Here is an 18,778-nt window from a genome sequence, read left to right on the forward strand (position 1 = left end):
TAGAACTCCAAACCAAGCAAATCAAAGGGAGAGTTGACCGTCCTTGAATTCTTGAGACTGGAGAACCATGTAAGGCTGTATGCACCGCCATTAAGCGAGCGCTAATACCAGTGGAGCGTGCTCTGAATGGCTGCCTGAGGAGCCTGAATGCCTGCGCTCGTGATGATCTCCGTCCTTGGCGCCAGTAACTCCTCGTTTGGCTGCGACAGAGTTTCTCGGAGATCTTCTTGATCTACTCCATATTTTCTCCCTGTCCTTTTCCCAAATAACTAGCCTTTGACGATCTCGATTCCCTCACATGGCTGAAACTATAGTAGACACCGCTGCGGTGCCCTCTGCAGAGCCAGCTGCCGCGTCTGGTGATGGTCTTCCTCCGCCCACCGCGACCGATGGGACAGAAGTCGCCAGGAACAATGACGTCACAATAGCGGATCGGGAGAAAGCAGCTCGTCTTATTCAGGTACGGAGTACATTTTCTATTTACATAAACAGCACTGTTCTAGCTATTTTTTTCAAATGTTGTACATGATTAACCTGACGATGTAGAGGACCTATCGCGGATATCGAACACGGCGTGAACTACATGGGCTGGGGCTGAATGCATCTGCGCGATGGTCTGAGGTAATGCCCTCTTGAGGATCATATTCTGATCAGACTCCTTACTTCTTCTGTCAGGCCTTAAAGGAAGCAAGATGGCGTCAGCTCTATCGTCCCTCTGTTTCGCCAGAGAGCGCAGGCGCAGACGCCTCCAAACAAGTGCACCAAAAATGGGAAAGAGTCGTCGGCGTCGCCATGCAAGTCGGCGGTGATGACGGCAAGTTCAGGAACGAGACCGATTCTTCAAAACTGCACACAGCTAGCCCAATGGCTACAGGGCCATCCTCCGAAAATGCGCCAGTGAATGCTTCTTCCACTTCCAGATCGCGATTTTTCCATTCATTTCCCATACTCCACCACGGAGTACCATCTGAGAAAGCGGCCAAGATGATGGACCAACGGTACTTTCTCGAAATGGTTGATCTCAAGCATCGTCATGGCAGCAACCTGCGCAAGTATCACAATTATTGGAAAAACTGTCCCTCGACCCAGAATTTCTTCTACTGGCTTGATCACGGCGAGGGGAAAGATTTAGATTTGCCTGAATGTCCCCGTGCGAAGCTGGAACATCAGCAAGTGCGCTATCTCAGCCGAGACGAGCGGCTGAATTATCTGGTCACGGTAGACCAGGCAGGTCTCTTCCGCTGGGCAAAGAACAACGAGCTGGTGTGCACTGATAGTACACGCTTCAAGGATAGTCTTCAGGGTATTGTGTCGATTGATGAGGATGCGCCACGATTTAGAGGTCATTCTGAGGCTGGGGATCTCGTTGCGTATACGTCAAGCTCGTCTTCCATATCAAGTCAGTCGTCGACCGATGAAGACTCGGCGGATGATACTCCCAGCGGACAAATCAACCAAGGTTATGAGGAAGCAAAAGGGATCCACAAATTAGCCCATATCACACCATCGGTGGTGCGCGACCATTTTGCTCGCAAGCCCGCAAAGAGAAAGGACATGTGGTTATTTGTGAGACGACTTTTTCCTATCACCAGGGCCCAGAGCGATCCATGACTGACGGTGGCGCAGGTCGCGGACACTTCATTTCGCCTATACATCGGTATCAAGGAAAAGGGGGCCTTCCAACATTCCTCATTTCTACGGGGTGCGCGCGTGGCGGCGGCAGGTTTGATCAAAATCTGGAACGGTCAGCTACGTAGTCTAACACCTTTGAGGTAAATTAAAGTTCCTCTCGTCACTCTCAACAGATAAGACAGGTATAAATACTTACATTTCAGTGGCCATTACCGTCCGCCGTCGGCCAATTTTCGCGCCTTCGTTCACGCCTTGCAGGATCAAGGTGTGGATATGTCCCATGTTTCCATCACGAAATCGTACGCCATCCTTGCAGGCATGGAAGGATACGTTCGGACGAAGCACAAACTGCGAGCCCTGCATGAGACGCTCGATGATTCGAAAGAGAAACTTCTTCATTGGCGACAGAACGATAGACAGGTTGAGACGGATGCGCAGGTATCGGACGAACATGCCATCCATAAAGACCAGGCCGAATGTTCATCCGCAGCGGTTAATGAAGAAAGCTTGAGTGTGAAGGATAGGGAGGGGGACGGTGGAGCTTTGCCTACAAGGCTGAAGATCCATGAGGCGTTCGCTTCGCAGGATCCGATAAACCCCGGTGATGAACCTGCTACTATGCCAGATGATGATCAATGATACCCAAGACGCGTAAATATTTGATGTTAGAACTGCCATGGAGATTGGCTCCCTCTGGCCGGCCAAATAGTCATTGGTCGTGGACAATTTGATGAGAATGCATAATTCTAACTATTTCCTTCCAATAGACCATTTTCGATGTTGTATAGTCCATTCACAAATGGGCCCTCTGAAAGGTCAGGCAGTTGATGCCATGCGACGCATCTGCAGCTCTGGACACCAACCTCAACGAAGCAAGTGATAGCAGCGGCAAGACAACCTCGACCATTGTACGAGCAGAGATACGCCCGAAGCAATGGAAAGCGGGTCCCAGATCATGACGTCGACATCGATCAGCCTATAGAAAGATGATCCATGCTACGGATCAGGTTTTCTAGCCCTTCGGCCTTGAATTCGGATCCTGCGGCAGACTCTATAGTTCGAGTTGGAACATGATGCACAACATAGTCTGCAGACAGAGAGGAAATATCTGTGGCAGACCAAAGAGTAGTATCCAGTTGTTCAAAAATCACGGCCACCTTCGTGGGTATGAGGGACTCGCCGGGTTTGCTCGCCTTGAGTACAAGCTCAATCGTCCGGAGAAACGCTGTGCACAGCCTGCCCCAACCAAGACTCATATGCCAGAGACCAACCACACAGCTCTCCAAGATAAGACTCCATTTCGGCTCCTGAGGTTTTATCTGCGAGATTGCATGAACCCCGGCCAGGCAGAAATAGTGAAGGAACACAATAGGAATTGACTTCCACCCGTGATGTTGTTTGTACCGCAGGATGAGAGACCCGACAGCGTCCAGGGCTCGAGACTTCACAGTCCAGGGATCGAACCATGCCAGATTTGATTCATCATTGCGTGTCGCCTTCGAATATAGAATAAACATATCGCCTAGAAATACAAGAGTGGCTTGGAAGTACAAACTATTAGCGGCTATTAGTACCACTTTTTAGAGATCAGAAATGTGGCTGAAGAACTCACTGCAAACACAGGATATGTGGGGTTGTGTTGGATTGGGGCATCGCACATGATGGCAGGCTTCTCATCCAATCGCATAACTTTTGATGTAGCTGACGGGCGTACTGCCAATCGTCCCTTGAAATGCCGGTTTTCGAAAATCTAATGCCCGCTATAGCAATCTCATGAACAATCATCACGAGGGCGCTACGGTAGCAGGCGGCAGTGTAGTAAAAAGGCTGTTGAACGGGAAATCTGAAGGGGTAGGGGCTCCACTCGGTGCCTTCATCCAGTACTGCCGCCTCGTCTAGGGAGAAGCATACAGCTGGCGGGTGTTCCCACACTGGCATCTTCCTATAAACCTGCGCAGCTAGCCTACAGGCACATTAGTCCGAGCTAGTGAGGCATTGAACGAGGTCGGGAATATCTCACGCTTGCACGTCGAATACGGCCCAAGCGACCAGTTTATGGCACCTGGATATTGGGCCTAGCTCATCCCGGTCCGCATTGCTGTAGAGATACGCCGGTGACTTGCAGTGTAGGTCTAGTTTGTGGCATACTTCTGCACCGTGAAGAATGTATTTCGTTCCGAGTCTATCGATGCCCAGAGTACAAAAAAGGAGACCAATCAAGATACTGGACTGCGCAATCGGAAGGTTCAGCTGGCCCTTCTCGGTTTGCCAGAGGTGCTGGATCTCAGCGTATAGCCTTTTGCCAAGTGACTTTTCCTCTTGTCGATCGGTTATCCGGTCCAAATTGTAGGAGTAGCTCTGCATCAAAGTCAGTCAACGGATACGACGATGGAGGGATTGACATTACGCAGCCAAAAAAGAGAAGGGCATGGACCAACAGCGGAGAGCAGAATCTCTTGGAACCACTTGCTAGGTCCCTGAGAAACAGATGCTGATCAACAAGTTGCCATATCGGATTTTCCCACGCAAAATACAGCGAAAGAAGATGACTTGCAACCTCATCGTCCACAAGAGACGTCCAAGCGCGAATGCCCTTGATCCAGATTTGTGGTTCTTGGCATAAGTGCGGCGTTCTATTGCCATTCTTCCTCGCCCATGCCATATGCATGCGATGCAAAGACAGTCCTGGCTTTGGCGGAGAAGGCTGTTGCTCAAACGGCGACTGCGAGCTCAGGAACGAAGAGAATATTTCTGGTGAAGCTCGAAAGTGTCTCTGCCACGAGTTTAGCACGGCTAGACACGGGACAACAGGAAAGTACGCGATATGGACTAGTAGAGAGACTGACATGGAATGTCTCCTCGATGGAGGTGCGACCTTCATTCCGGCATTCTTCGTAGATGCGTCGCAGGACTGATTCGTAAACCTTGATCTTCACTCGGGCACATTCAATCGCAAGCTGCTGTTTTTCGTGTTTGGAACCAGAATAAGCACAGGCAATTTTCAGTACCCGACACTGTTTGCAAATCGGCTTTGAGCCGTCACACTTGGTTTTGCGCTCACGACATACTTCACACGCGCGCGGTGTGCGCTGCCGGCTGATTGGGGTAGAGCCCGATCGCGGAATCGGAAGCTTAGTCGCAGGCGAAAGCGTTGCAGGTTTCCTGCGTAATATGACAGATAGTTGTTGCCCGCTGGAGCTCGAGGGCCTTGGGAGCTGATTGACTGGCTCCTGCGAACTACTGTTGGTGTCTGCTGAATCCATAGTTGCGAGATACTTAAGCAGGACATGTTTGGCCACGATATTTTGACCAGCGGTTTCCAGAGCGATTGGGATTGCAATTCAGTCAACCGTGGCGGCTACATATTAGACAGTACCTAGGCGATAATTCAAATCAGATCGACATCATCTTTGATAGTATTTCATATGATCGCCGTCTCATTGAGTATTGCGACGACGATAGTTGAATCTGTACGGGTAGGTGCATATGAACTGCAGGATGGACACACCATCACTGTCCGAAATTGAGAAATGCCGGGCCTGGCCCAGATTCATTGCATCGTTTCCCTTTTTCCAGTGCGAATCATTGGCCCAGAATTAGCGACATTGACCCATCGGCCCTGTGGAGGATTACGGTCCACTCTTCCATGCATGACTCGGGCGAGAATGGGAAGAGAGAACGGGAAGAGAGGACGGTGTTGCAGAGTTCCTTACTAATGGAGTTGCACGTGATTCAACACTAACTCCAGTTCGATCCCCACCTGACCCGGTATCTTGATTCATTTATTATTGAGTTTCCTGTCAACCACTATATTGCCGACTGGTAGTGGCAACTGTCGTGATCGTCAACTTCTTTTAATATGTCAATAAGAGAGCTCTTGCAGGAGATTTCTTGCTCTACTTGKGAAAAGGAAGGTGTCCGCAGTCACTATTCCCCTTGGACGCGCTCTCGTTTGAGCTGTATCTAGGATTATTTTAGCACAGCTCCTCCTGATATGCAAATGGTTCTGTCAGGACATCAGGTTAAAACCCAAGGCCTTTCCGTCCTGCATGCAATTAGATATATAAGCTCTTGACAAGAAGACCGTGTGTCTCATGGGCGGGCTATCTAGAGATCAAGAAACTGGGTTCCAGTCAGGGGTGGTGTCTGTCTCTTTCTGGCCTCAGATTTCTCTCAGTGATCACTGATTTGACAGGTTCTCAACCCAGAATCTGTTCATTATGCCTCTCAATGCATTTGGACCTTAAGGTCATTGCTAGTTTCAAGCTGGGATGGCACACAAGGCACACTGATGCAGACCCCACAGATATTTGTTTGCTTTGCTAGGATACGATGGACAAACACTTCGGAGCCCTCCTATTTGTTTGCCTTTTGATCTTCGACAACATCTTCTCCTCACTTGATTTCAGCCTCCTGATCTTTGCCAACATATTCTCTCCACTCAATTGAAGTTCTTGTACTTCGACAACTTCTTATCTTCACCTGCTTTCAAGTGTCAACCAACCTCCATAACACGTAGATTTGATAGTCACCTGTCAGTCGACTTCAGGTTGCTGTTTGCTCTGGTGAGTTCGATAGAGAAGCCCCAGATCTCTGGCTCATAAATGCCCCCTCAGCAACAATGAGTGATAGCGTGACATTAGAAAGAGCATCAAAGGCTTACAATTGCAGTCAGAGATTATGGCTGTCCCGTTGAAAACCGCGCGAGTGCCACATGAAGACATTGAAGTTTCAGACGCCGGTGACTTCACTATCCGCATTAACGAGTTCGACCCAGCGATCAAGCAAGACGAACGTGACGATGCTGACGAGGCAGGGGCCAAGGGCCTTGTGCGAACAGCGTCCCTCAAGGTCCAAAAGGGTATTCTCGTGGGATGCAGTCAGTATTTCAAAACCATGTTGACGGCCGCTGGGCACACGGGCCCAAAGAGGACAGTATCATCCTGAATGAAGAGACTGTTCGAAGTATGGAGCTCTGGCTCCGTGTGTTGCACTCCACAACCGACGCTTTGCCCAAGCAATCTCTCTCTGTCGAAGAAGTTTGGCACGCTATCATGGCTGGGGACAAGTACGGCTTCGATCTCCTAGAACTACAAATATGGTTCGTCGCTTGGTATAAGGAGATGAGGAATGCGAGTGGAAAGAAGGCGTTCTTGGAGGAATTTGCGCCGCAATTGCTCTTCCCTTGCTACGCCTTCAATTACGCTGAGGGTTTTCAGGAGTTAACTAGATTCATGACTTATAACGAGCCGCGGCATATCATGGAATTTAACCCCACGCATCATCTGCAGATGCACCTGCGCCCTCGAATTATCCGTAAGTCTCTAGCAGTGTGTGCCCTGTGGTTCATCCTGCGCAATCGTGTCAGATCAAGATTGAAGTCGCCCTGCTGATCAAAGTATACTCGCAGAACAATTGAATGCCGCGAAAGGTCGCCTGCGCACGATGCTACACCAGGCTTTGTTCAACCGCGTCAATGAGATTAGCGACCGCGCAACATGCGCATGCAAAGAGCAGACCGTTTTTGATTTTCTTAAGGAACTTCGACGCATTGGCGTCTCGCCGCTGGACCTGAGCAGCACTAAAGCAAGTGTTGCGGGAATGCTTGACCGGTTGCGACAATACGATGGGACAAACGTTCGTTCTCATGGTCCCTCTTCAAATGATACTTCGCTTAATCAATCACGTCAAAGACGGTGTTCTGTGTGCTGGCTCGACGGGGGCACCATCGTTCAAAAGGCCATCGGGCGGGTTTCCAGCTATTTTGATGGTCTATGCCTTGACTGCATGGATCGTACAAAGGATCTTCGGGTCGAGGGAAATAAAGACCAAGACTATTGGCTTCACAACGAATGGAAGGAATCTTATGACAGGTGCTGCCGCATCTCGCACGGCGAGCCCACCTGGTATTTCAGTTTCATGGGACGCAAGGAGAAGCGCGGCCTCATCGCCGAGTAGACGTCAGCAAACATACAGTCAACATCCTGAATCCGCGCAGCAGGCATATTACTGAGGCTGGGTACGGGGGAAGTTTAAGGGGCTCTTGCAGCCGGAACTGATAAGCATCTGGTCGAACTAGTTTCGCTTCACGTCTCGGAAAATAATGGTGCTTGCAATGATACCATTGCCATGTTGCTTTGGAGTTATCACTTTGGGCGTCGTTCCAAAACGGGGCAGACTGCATTTCTTTTTTTCCTGTGTTAACACTCTGACGAGTATGTGGAGCAAAGTGTCTACAGACAAGAGGATTTCTTCTCTTGCGTAAGTAATACGATACTATCATAATGCACAACTTAATATGACACCTGACAATAGCATACCACACTGTTAGTAGCAATTTAGCTAGCGGGGTCAACGACATAAAAATGTCCTAGGATACCCAGATACTTATGTAGAATCAGATGGCATTCGCTACCACTGATAGTCCAAGGCTCCTGAGCCTGGTCCGACATCTTTAGCGCGTGATTCTTTCTGCATTTTGAGACTTGTCAACAACCTCATTTGTTTGCTCCTCCGTCCTACCCGCTTCGCATGGTTAGTCTACCTCATTCATTTCGACTTACCAGACCTCAAATAGGAAGGTCAGACTTGATTCATGCAGATGGTGAATTGACTGGTCAAATGACTTCATTCCGACGTGAGTTTGGCGATCGAGCCTCGTGTCGACAGCGTCCACATAGTACGCAGTGATGCCACGCTAACAGTCCCTTGCTTCCCAGTTCACCGATGATCGGCATATTAAGGGTTACACAATGGAGGGGACAGGCCAGGTTTAAATATGCAGTTGATCCCTTGATAACTTGAAATCCACTGCATAGGTACCTTTTTCTTCGTGCGTCATTGAAGATGTTTCTCCTCACCATTGTCGCCGTCGGCAATTCGTTGGTGCTGCTTCTCTATAAATTCGTAATTGCTCCATACTTCCTGTCACCCCTTTCAAAGATCCCCAATGCACATTTCACAGCACCTATCTCGGACTACTGGATTGAAAGGAAGCGGCGGTCTGGGCAGGAGGTACTGACCATCTACGACCTTCATCGCAAGCATGGGCCTGTCGTGCGCCTGGGACCCAATGAGCTGAGCGTCAATTCACTCCGGGGGCTGCATACCATCTATACTGGTGCATTCGAGAAACATTCCTTCTACCGCGATGCTTTTGTCAATTTCCTTACGGATAATCTTGTGGGCATGTTATCCAACGATCCTCATGCGCGACAGAAGCGCATGCTGAGCAAGATCTACTCCAAGTCATATCTGCGGGAGTCGGTGGATCTGCGCAATATTTCGTCAATCATTCTTTCGCAGAGGCTACTCCCTATTTTGCAAAAGGTTGCGGAGAAAGGAGAGGCGATCAATGTCTTGCCGCTGTTCCAGGCTGTGGGGATGGATTTTACGTCTGCGTTTCTGTTTGGCACGGCCAATAGCACGACTTTTCTTTTCGATCTCCCAGGATGGGAGAAATGGCTGGTGGATTATGAGAAGTTCAAGTACTTGAGCTTGAAAGAGCGGTATATGGGCTTCATCGAGAGCTGGTGTCTGTCGCTCTGCCGCAGAATGCAGTGCAATGAGCATCCTAACGAAGTGCCGGTGGCCACCAACGCGGTCGTGTATAGTCAGCTCCGTCAGAGTCTGGAGAAGCATCCGGATGAACGAGCTCTAGATCTAGCACTTGCATCAGAACTTCTCGATCATCTCGTTGCTGGGCACGAGACCTCAGGGATCACCTTCGTGTATATGATGTGGGAGCTCTCGAAGCGACCTCGGCTGCAAGCTGAACTTCGTCAAGAACTGCTCACATTAACGCCACCTTTGAAACATCCATTTGTGGAGTTGAGTCATGAGGGCCTCCCAATTCTACCATCACCAGCCGCTATAGACTCTCTCCCTTTGCTGGATGCCATTGTCAGAGAAACCCTTCGATTGCATTCGCCTGCACCTGCTCCGTTACCAAGGGTCACCCCCTTGACACCAGAAGGTATAGCAATTGAAGGATACGATCGCATCCCCAGTGGGGTCAAAGTTAGTTCGTCCGCATACACTCTGCATCGCATTAGCGAGGTCTACCCTCAGCCTTTCGAGTGGCTACCAGAGCGCTGGCTACAACCAGAACCTGGAAAAATTCACGATATGCGGAGACTATTCTGGCCATTTGGAAGTGGTGGCAGAATGTGTTTGGGTAGTAATTTTGCACTGCAAGGTACGGAACCCTTCTGCTCTCTTCCTTTCCTGGCAGAAGCATAGCCCTAAATGCGAGCTGACTGAATCTGCTGGCGGTTGAAGAGATAAAACTTGTCATGGCTGCAGTTTACACCAACTATACCACGTCCATTGTCGATGATGAAGGCATTGAACAGGATTATGCTTTCATTTCATTACCTAAGGGCCGGAAGCTGACGTTGAAATTCACGCCCGCCAAGCTGTGAATATTCTGTTTCATACATCACCCTCTCTGTTTGTACTCCTTCACCGAGAACCGGGATCATCGCATCGCGAGTGTTGCATAGTTCCCAATCCTGATTTCCAGCTTCAATATGTGCTGTTGTACCTGTGTATCTGTCGCTCTCGTAGCGCAAGAAACCCAGGTTTTTCATGTTGTGCGTCCACATTGCCAGGGAGCTTTGGCCTGTCGAGCGACCCAGGCCGTCATGGCCGGTATCCCTAATGGTGAGACGAATATTTTTTTGTCATGCGAAGTCCACACCGGCAATTGCCGCCGCAGCGTCGGGTACTTTGATTGCATAATGGGCAAAGGCACCGAGCGAGCAGGTGGCATCGACTGCAGTTTTTTCTGGCAAGAGAGGACCGTAGAAGCGATTGCAAGCGATGTTCTCAATGTACAATAAAATGACATTCACAGGGTCATCCAAACTGAGTGCTTCGAATTAGAGCTACAAGCCAGAGAAGCCGTTGGTTCGGGCTTTTTCTAATATCTCTCGCGTGTTCTAACTGGCCCAAACTTCGACGCACCCTGGTCGATGAAACGATGTCCTCATTAGCCTCTCCTTCTCCATCTCTCATGTCTCTCCACTCAGACCCTGGTATGCGCGATTTTATCCCTCCACGACACCACCCAGTGCTGCACTCAATACCGTCACGGCCTTATTACCAGCTTGCATCACTTGAGAAGAGCTATCTACGATCCTCGTCCTGTTAAGAAGTCTGCTGCTGCTTTCATTTGCAACCCCTGCTCAAAATGCGGCCAAGCGCCATGCCAAGCTGACTATCGCCCTACCTCCACGGTGATTGACCTTTTCTCCAGCAAGTTGACAGCGCCGCAGTATCCGGACTCCTCCTTTGTGTGCTGTCCACATATACCTGGTGCCAACCTGGACCGAAAATAGCAATTCGCTGACTGTTGCCTTGAATGTCTCTCTGTCTGTCCAGGGCCCAAAAACACTCCTTCTCTACCCGGCGGACGATTGATACTCCCGCTTGTTGTGTCTCTTGCAAACCACTGTGATGCCTAAAATCAGTGCATCATTCCGGCTGGTACCCTGATGAAGCTTTTGTCCAATCCAATTCCAGATTTCTGCCAGCAAAAAAGACACAAGGAGGGTACTGAACCAGACTGACGGCTCCGGTACACACTTCCGTCCAGTATGCCTGTTCAAGCTGTCATCGTGTAGAGAAGTATTTTTCCATGAGAAGGCGCTGTGAACTGCCCCACAAGCACAGCTAGAATGAGGTGTTAGGTGGGGCTCCGCAAGCATACTTAGAGTAAAGGAGAGGGCGCAGATGATGACAAGGCTTCTAATAGCAGAAGGGTCGGAAACTTATGGCTTGACTGAAAGAACCCCTAATAACTTTCTACACATTTCTCATTCCACTGAGGTGGCGTAGCCCGTTATCTAACAGAGCCGATGGATTCCTTAAATAGGAAGGAGATGGAATAGCTAGATCGGAACACTCAGCATCATTCTCGAAGCAAGAAGTGCCGCAAATTTCTCTAAGCGCCTGCCTAGTTTAGGTACCTGGGAGGGCGAAAACCCAAGTGATATTATTCGACGATATGGAAGACAGAAGATATCCTCCACAAGGAGATCAAACATGTGACTACCAGGACAATGGCATGATCCACCAATGTATTTAATCATCACTTGTTTGAGAGGGTCCAGACTAGACACTACTGCGTATCTTGGGATTCCGACCTATTAGGCATACCGTGGCATAACTATGGCTCAGATGATCGAATTCTATTTGCCAGATCTAGCAGTCGCTATTGGGCTTTTAGGGGCTTAGCCTTGCGGGGGAGCAGAATTAGGAATAGAGGAAATTGCAGCACTTTGGCCTCGGATTAGTCCGAGATGGGGTCGTTTGAGTGTGGGGTCCCGCCCAGTCAGTCCTATATTTATATCAGAGAATGCTTCCACGCTCTTCCGCTCGTATACAGATATATGTCATCCGCGACGGCATAACCATGACCACTCCACAGCGCCGCAAGCTCCGCAACGAGAACATCCCTCACAACTTTATCCAGAGTTGGCAATGCCCTGCGGCTGATGGTGTACGGCCAGTAGTTCGCCGACCAATCACCGCCTGTGAATCATGTCGCACAGCGAAGGTCAAGTGTACTGGGAATCAGAGCACCTGTGATCGATGCACTAGTCGGGGAATCCCCTGCAGATACACCGCACCCTCCTCCACCAGCTCCTCGAGTCCTCGATCTACTGACTCTCCTGGGCATCCGAAGAACGTCGATAGCTCGACGACATCCAGCAGTCAGTCGACCGCCAGCGGTAATACCTCGCTGTCTATAGCCAAGCCGTCAGCGGTTCCGATGTCCATGGACTGGGGAATGGATACTGCATATCCCCTGGGTCTCAACGAGGAGATCCGCGAGCAAGACCTCAATCCCATGGTTGAGTGGCCAAAGGAGATGTCCAATTATCTCTTTGACTGGTCCTCCCTAGATCTGTCCCATAATGTACAGTAACCCCCGGGGGACGGCCCTCCGGCAGCTCGCTCTTTCCGAGAGAATTCCGATAATCTAACATTGCAAATAGGCGATTGACTCCCCAAATAGCCTATCGACAGAGGATATGCATGTCTTCCAACCACTGGCGGCACAGACGTCTCCATCGACAAACCAGAATGGTAGCCCCAATATCACGCCGGCCGCCTCCGTGCCACTACAGAGCCCGCTGCCACCACAGGGAAGCTGCCAATGCCGCACGGATCTCATGCTTCAGGTTCCCGAGGTCAACAACGCGATGCAAGCCAAGCCACACCCTCATCTGGACCGAATCTTCAAGGTGACGGGCAACGTTCTCGGGGCGTGTCGGGATCTCATCAAGTGTGCGAGCTGCCAAGTCAGCTACGCAGACCTCGTCTGTATTGTGGCAGTCCTTCAACAAACAGGGACATGCTTCGAGCACATCGCCAGTGGAGGCCTGGTGGCTAGTGCTATCAAGGTTTGTGTTGGCCAATATGAGGTCCCCATCGCCAACGAAATCAAGCTACGGCATATGCTCGTCATGGATCTGGTAGCCCAGGCCAACTGTTTATTGTCTCTCTTGCGCAATCGAGGTCAGAGCCTGGTGGAGTCGCAGCCAGCCACGCGTGACCGCCTCACGCAGATCAATATAGACTACATGCAGGAGGTTGTTAAGAGCTTCGAACATACGCTGCGATTGATCGCCGACTCACTTGAGAAACCAGCATCGGATGGGGGAACGAATTAGATGCAGAAATTAACCGAGGAAGATGATATAGATCTTGCCGCGCCACTGAAAATTCCTCGGCCAGGACATCCCCTGTCAGAAACTGGGCTTTCAGTCGGTGTTGGTCTTTAAACAGCTGGTAGCCGAGATCTAGGAAGCGCGGCTCAGTCTCGACATCAATGAGGTTTTCAGCTGGAGCACCGTCGTGCGCGAGTTTGCGAATGTCCTGACCAAAGCAACAGCCGAGATCCAAGAACGTTTCACTTGCGTGAATGTGCGAGAGTACTTCTGGGTACACCGGTTGAAGATAGGCAGGAAAGTCGAGGAGTCGGAAGAGGCCGATGCAGGGAAATGGCAAGCTGGAGAAGTCACAGTGAGTCAAACCTTGCCACCGGGGGCCGGAGAACTCACATATCCGATGCCTGGTCCCTCACGCGGTGGATTTGATCTGTGATCTGCTCATCTGGGATACCGCAGTAGTCGCGAAAGATCTCTCTGGCAATGTCCGGCACGTGAGTCAACGCCGCCTGATACCAGTCAACATTACCTCGACTACCGCCCAGTGTACCCGCCCTCGTTCTTCGACCGTATCTACTCATACCACGCTGGGAAGCCCCATGCGTCCTGGTCGGTGGCCCATGATATTGGCGCCGGAGGTGGCATCGTTTCTGCGAGTCTGCCTGCGCGGTTCTCAAACGTGAGAGTGTCGGATCCCAACCCTGGCTACGTCAGCCTCGCCCGCCAACTGTTGGTCGAACGGTCTCCCTTGGCCGCATCGGCCCAATTCTGATTTTTCCAAGAAGGCGGCGAGAAGAGCTCCATGGAGTCGGGAACAGTCGACGTGCTCACGGCTTGCGAGTGTATCCAGTGGACAGATCTTGCCGTGGCCATCGCGAGATCAGGAGGGGGCTGAAAGTGGGAGGAACAGCGGTTTTCACGCACTACACCGTACCTCGCATAATAGGCAACCCACGGGCCCAACACGCATGGAAATCAATCCGGAACGAGTATTCGAAGCGCGCGAACGGCCCGCTGCTGGGCCATACAGTTCAAATTATTAATACCGCGCTAGACTGCCTGGAATTCCCAAGGGATGAGTGGGAGTCTGTGAGGAGAGTGCACATAAACGCGCAAGGAGACCCAGATAACTACCGGATAGACGAGCGACTCAGGGGGAGCCGATTCCAGGAGTGGTAGGAGGTAGTGTGGGAGGAAGGCGACGAAGATTGGGCTGAGATCCAGGGCATCCAGTGGTTTAAGGGTTATCTTGCAACATGGGTTCCGGTAGTTCCTGAGTCGGGGATTCAAGATCTCTGGGAAGAGCTAGAGGTTGCATTGGAGGGAGGGAAAGTGACGATTGAGACACCGTTAACGATGGTTTTCGCAACGAAAGGGCTTGATAAGGAAACTCAGAGCAGTCAAGTATAGATTATGCAGACAGAATGAGAATGAGAATAACACTGGCCCGAACTCGATGATTGTTCGTAGCTCTCTATCCATCAAGTCACTGGCAACCGTCCAGGTTTCCCATCGCCATCTCATTGCTTTCCCTGTGTGCTTTGGCGTAGCTGATTCAGGGTTCTGGGATACTTCGAAGTAGGTCGTCGTCCAACCCTGTGGGGGCTCTATTTCCCAAAAGGGAAGGAATTTTCCGAAGCCCTGAGCCGGAAAGGGAAATGTGAATCCCGAACATGCACCATACGGACTTTGAGAGCACGCAAGGAAGGAAATGCAATGTTCGATTAGAAATCAGTCTCCTGAACAAGAATGTCGATTACCAACACTGACAAATATCCGGGGTGTATGCGGCGTCGTTCATGGGACTGTTGTCTGATAAAGTCCCAGAGTCGCGAGCCCTCTATACATTATCCACTTATTCTCGTCGACACTAATCCTGAGCCTCATTACTACGCGTATTTCCAATGTCAGCAGCTGTCCCTGATGAGAAGACGCCCAACGTGGCAGCTGAGAGCTCTTGCTCGTCCACGGCCTGCACCACCCCTGACAACGAGAAGCAGGAAGCCCCGGGGGATGAGCCGGAGGCTCCTCCCCGCGACATTAGTGGCTGGAAGTGGTGGCTTGTGATGGCGTCTATCTTGTCCTCAATCTTCTTCTACGCCCTCGATAATACCGTGGTTGCGGACATCCAGCCCGTCATCATCGGAGATCTCGGCGAGCTAGAGAAATTGACCTGGCTCAGCGTGGCCTTCCTTCTGGGCGCCACCGCTACGAACCTGATCTGGGGGAAGGTATACAGCCAATTCAACGCGAAGTGGACGTACATTCTGAACATCGCCGTTTTCGAGATTGGGTCCGCCGTCTGTGGAGCGGCGCCGAGCATGAACGTGATGATTGTCGGACGTGCCTTGTGCGGAGTGGCAGGCGCAGGCCTGTATGTTGGTGTCATGACGCTCATTGCTATGACAACCTCGCTGCCAGAGCGCCCGCTGTACGTGGGTGGAACTGGTCTGACCTGGGGGATTGGAATTGTTCTCGGTCCTGTCGTTGGAGGAGGATTCAGTGAGTCTTCCGTGGGCTGGCGCTGGGCCTTCTACATCAACTTGCTTATTGGCGCCCTCTGTGCTCCGGTCTATCTCTTTCTGCTGCCGAGCAAGGATCCTCGACGCGGGGTCGCACTGAAGGAGCGTTCTCGCGAGGTGGACATTGTTGGAGCGGCACTACAGATGGCAGCCTTGACAACCTTCATCCTCGCCATCTCATGGGGAGGAGTCGTCTTCCCCTGGAACTCGGGGCAGGTCATCGGTCTCTTTGTGGCATCTGGCGTGCTGTCCATTGTCCTGGGTTTCCAGCAGGTCTTTCTGGTCTTCACCACAATCGAGTGCCGCATCATACCCGTGGAGTTTTTCGGCTCTCGCACCGTGCTCGTCCTCTTTGCCTCCACTGCCGCCGCCGGTGCCTCTGCTTTCGTTCCAATCTACATGATTCCACTTTACTTCCAGTTTACCCGCGGGGACGCTGCCCTTGATGCAGGCGTCCGACTACTGCCATTCATCATCCTGATGGTCGCCACCATCCTAACTAATGGAGCACTCCTCTCCAAGTTTGGCTACTACATGCCATGGTACACGGCAGGTGGTCTCCTTGCCCTAACTGGTGGTGCCTTGATGTACACTGTCGACCTGAACACGTCAACCAGCCGCATATATGGATACACAGTGATTCTCGGCCTCGGTGTAGGTCTCTGGATCCAAGCATCCTTCGCTGTCGCCCAGGCCGTCGTGGAGCCCAAATACGTCCCTGCAGCCGTGGGTTTCATCACCCTGGCCCAGTTCGCCGGCATCACCATCGTTATGGCAATTGCCAACACAATCTTCCTGAACGAATGCCTGACCACTATCCCTCGCATCCTGCCAAACGTCCCTCGCGAAGAGATTGAGGCAGCGATCCAAGGTACTAGTGATCTTCTGGACAGATTAAGCTCGGATGTCCGAACCCGCGTCTTAGAAGCCATCGTCTCCGGGATCAGCAAGTCATACGCCCTGGTCATCGCGGCCGGAGCCCTCGTTGCCGTTCTGAGTTTCCTCATGAAGCACGAGCGGTTATTCAATGTTTCTGCTGCTGTCGGTGCCGCCTAAAGATGCACTATCGCGCAAAAGGCGCCACGTTATCTGCGAGGCCATCCTTCATCCTCCAGCCTTAGAATAGTACTTCTTTCTAATCTGAGACTGCACCAAGATAGAGTCTCTTTTGCTGCTTCCAATCCAGATCTCAGATACAGACTGCCATGCGCGAGCTGCTGGACCTGGATAATCTCTTGAGGTCAGGATATATGTTGCGATGAAAATTGCATCGGACTGGTTTTCTCTGGGTATATTCAAAATCATATCTACATAAAGATATAAATCTAGATACAAATCATCATGGGATATCCAATCTATGATTCTGATCTTTTTCTTCCAGTTGCTACCATGACGCCTGCATCATGCAATGTCTCTCCTCTCCATTGAGTTCCCATAATAGCCTTAAGCGGGAACGTTCTCCGGAATTTCCCTGGGGTGGTACTCCGTGAAATTTTCCGGCCAGAGGAACATCTTCTCTTCCTTCGAAGGAGTGGCGGCGATAAATTGAGGAACCTGGTCGAGACAGTTAGCAGATATCATAAGTAGAAAGTGTTGGAGGGCTTTAGACGTACAGATTGCTTGCTGGAAACCCTTCTCCACATGTTGGCACGTGGGTTGAACCGAGCTGGAGTTCCCTCGCCTTTGGTCTTTTCCTGGTCTTCTTTCATGATCGACACCATCTCCCGCTTGATGTCCGCGAATGTCTCAAAAGGAATGTACGAAATGTTGTTTTCCTGGCAATATTCCTCGAGGCGAAGGCCCTTGCGCGCGAAGAGAACATCGGCTTCACGGGCAGCAGCAAGATCAGAAACACCGTCGCCAATGAAAACTATCAGGGGAATTTGGCCGTCAATGCAGTACTTCGCGGCCTCGGCACGACCTTCCTGGACCGAGAGGGCCTTGTCATGACCAAGCTCGGTGTCATGTCTCCAGATCGGTTTCCATTCCGAACCGTCCGATTTGATATCGGCGTCATTTGCAACGATCTGGATTGACGACTTCACGGATCGATCAGCGACTTTATTCAATCGTTGGATCGTTGGTGTGACTTACCGCCTGTTCTCCCAAAAAGGTGTCCAGCACTCTGCGCAAGATGGGCTTCAGTCCTGCACTGATGACGTTGAAATCGATGCCGTTCGCAACGCAGAACTTGTGAAACTCCTGAAATCCAGGGTCGATTTCGAGTTCCTTCTCCATAACCTCGAACCCATCTTCAAAGGGAACTCGCAGAGATCCCCACATCTCCTCGGACACATCACGGAATGACCGCTCGCCGGTTTTGATCTGTTCATCTAGCATTTGCCGGCGCTTTGTGCCGCATCCCAGATTGTCGAAGAGAATGTGGCCAGTGTCTTGCATAAATATGGTACCATCAAAGTCTGGGAAGAGCATAGAATTAGCAACCAATCAGCGCTACTACCGTTGTCATAGTGAAAGATCACGGGCATAAGATCGACAGGGACCAAAGCTTGTGCTGAGTTTCTGGAGCTTGCGTACCTGAAAAACAGACAATCTTTCTTGTTGTGTTAGGCATGTTTCTTGCTTTAGTCTGGTAAGCAACTTGGAATACAGTCTCGGGATTGGTGGATTGAAGTCACGACGAATTGGTCACGGATATCTGGGGACATCGTCCTGGTCAAATATGTTTTCGATGTGGCAACGTAGAATTGCTAGAACGGGATAACAGGATATCGGATCACACAAAAGAAAATGACGTCGACAGCTCTCTCTCATAAACATTTTAGCGGTTGGCTTGCAGATACTGAAAGAGTGAAAATTCAATAGACTGGGTCTGGATCATGCTGCTCGACCTCTGAACGGTCAAAGAGAATTCTCATACTCCGCCAGATGATGCATGGTGGAGACAAATTGCAGGCGGAGTTTCTATTCCATGCTGATTGGCCA

The 18,778-nt window shown here is 50.8% G+C and overlaps 9 protein-coding genes across 9 annotated transcripts; 6 read left to right on the forward strand and 3 right to left on the reverse strand.

Annotated features, from left to right (window-relative positions):
* Positions 1-298: 298 nt before the first annotated feature.
* Positions 299-2,271, forward strand: Asppvi_006037 (IQ calmodulin-binding motif protein; the record flags this gene model as incomplete). Its single annotated transcript, XM_043301944.1, has 5 exons — positions 299-460; positions 547-621; positions 676-1,566; positions 1,627-1,772; positions 1,836-2,271. 5 exons carry the CDS (start codon positions 299-301, stop codon positions 2,269-2,271), a joined length of 1,710 nt encoding a protein of 569 aa, XP_043157879.1.
* Positions 2,272-2,603: 332 nt separating this feature from the next.
* Positions 2,604-4,895, reverse strand: Asppvi_006038 (putative C6 transcription factor; the record flags this gene model as incomplete). Its single annotated transcript, XM_043301945.1, has 5 exons — positions 2,604-3,186; positions 3,245-3,595; positions 3,653-3,990; positions 4,040-4,405; positions 4,479-4,895. 5 exons carry the CDS (start codon positions 4,893-4,895, stop codon positions 2,604-2,606), a joined length of 2,055 nt encoding a protein of 684 aa, XP_043157880.1.
* Positions 4,896-6,312: 1,417 nt separating this feature from the next.
* Asppvi_006039 (uncharacterized protein) lies at positions 6,313-7,590 on the forward strand (the record flags this gene model as incomplete). The annotated part of the gene is made up of 3 exons (XM_043301946.1): positions 6,313-6,493; positions 6,562-6,948; positions 7,043-7,590. The coding sequence occupies 3 exons, from the start codon at positions 6,313-6,315 to the stop codon at positions 7,588-7,590; spliced, it is 1,116 nt and encodes a 371-aa protein (XP_043157881.1).
* An 888-nt stretch (positions 7,591-8,478) lies between these two features.
* Asppvi_006040 (cytochrome P450) lies at positions 8,479-10,055 on the forward strand (the record flags this gene model as incomplete). The annotated part of the gene is made up of 2 exons (XM_043301947.1): positions 8,479-9,829; positions 9,937-10,055. 2 exons carry the CDS (start codon positions 8,479-8,481, stop codon positions 10,053-10,055), a joined length of 1,470 nt encoding a protein of 489 aa, XP_043157882.1.
* A 1,994-nt stretch (positions 10,056-12,049) lies between these two features.
* Positions 12,050-13,313, forward strand: Asppvi_006041 (Zn(II)2Cys6 transcription factor domain-containing protein; the record flags this gene model as incomplete). The annotated part of the gene is made up of 2 exons (XM_043301948.1): positions 12,050-12,556; positions 12,636-13,313. The coding sequence occupies 2 exons, from the start codon at positions 12,050-12,052 to the stop codon at positions 13,311-13,313; spliced, it is 1,185 nt and encodes a 394-aa protein (XP_043157883.1).
* Positions 13,314-13,746, forward strand: Asppvi_006042 (uncharacterized protein; the record flags this gene model as incomplete). Its single annotated transcript, XM_043301949.1, has 2 exons — positions 13,314-13,412; positions 13,447-13,746. 2 exons carry the CDS (start codon positions 13,314-13,316, stop codon positions 13,744-13,746), a joined length of 399 nt encoding a protein of 132 aa, XP_043157884.1.
* Positions 13,747-13,883: 137 nt separating this feature from the next.
* On the reverse strand, positions 13,884-14,183 carry Asppvi_006043 (uncharacterized protein; the record flags this gene model as incomplete). The annotated part of the gene is made up of 2 exons (XM_043301950.1): positions 13,884-14,011; positions 14,051-14,183. The coding sequence occupies 2 exons, from the start codon at positions 14,181-14,183 to the stop codon at positions 13,884-13,886; spliced, it is 261 nt and encodes an 86-aa protein (XP_043157885.1).
* A 1,031-nt stretch (positions 14,184-15,214) lies between these two features.
* Asppvi_006044 (MDR family MFS transporter) lies at positions 15,215-16,888 on the forward strand (the record flags this gene model as incomplete). Its single annotated transcript, XM_043301951.1, has 1 exon — positions 15,215-16,888. One exon carries the CDS (start codon positions 15,215-15,217, stop codon positions 16,886-16,888), a length of 1,674 nt encoding a protein of 557 aa, XP_043157886.1.
* Positions 16,889-17,275: 387 nt separating this feature from the next.
* On the reverse strand, positions 17,276-18,407 carry Asppvi_006045 (putative 2,3-diketo-5-methylthio-1-phosphopentane phosphatase; the record flags this gene model as incomplete). Its single annotated transcript, XM_043301952.1, has 4 exons — positions 17,276-17,386; positions 17,446-17,871; positions 17,927-18,252; positions 18,371-18,407. The coding sequence occupies 4 exons, from the start codon at positions 18,405-18,407 to the stop codon at positions 17,276-17,278; spliced, it is 900 nt and encodes a 299-aa protein (XP_043157887.1).
* Positions 18,408-18,778: the final 371 nt, after the last annotated feature.

Source organism: Aspergillus pseudoviridinutans (assembly GCF_018340605.1).
Source record: "Aspergillus pseudoviridinutans IFM 55266 DNA, scaffold_4, whole genome shotgun sequence".
Taxonomy (NCBI): Eukaryota; Fungi; Ascomycota; class Eurotiomycetes; order Eurotiales; family Aspergillaceae; genus Aspergillus; species Aspergillus pseudoviridinutans.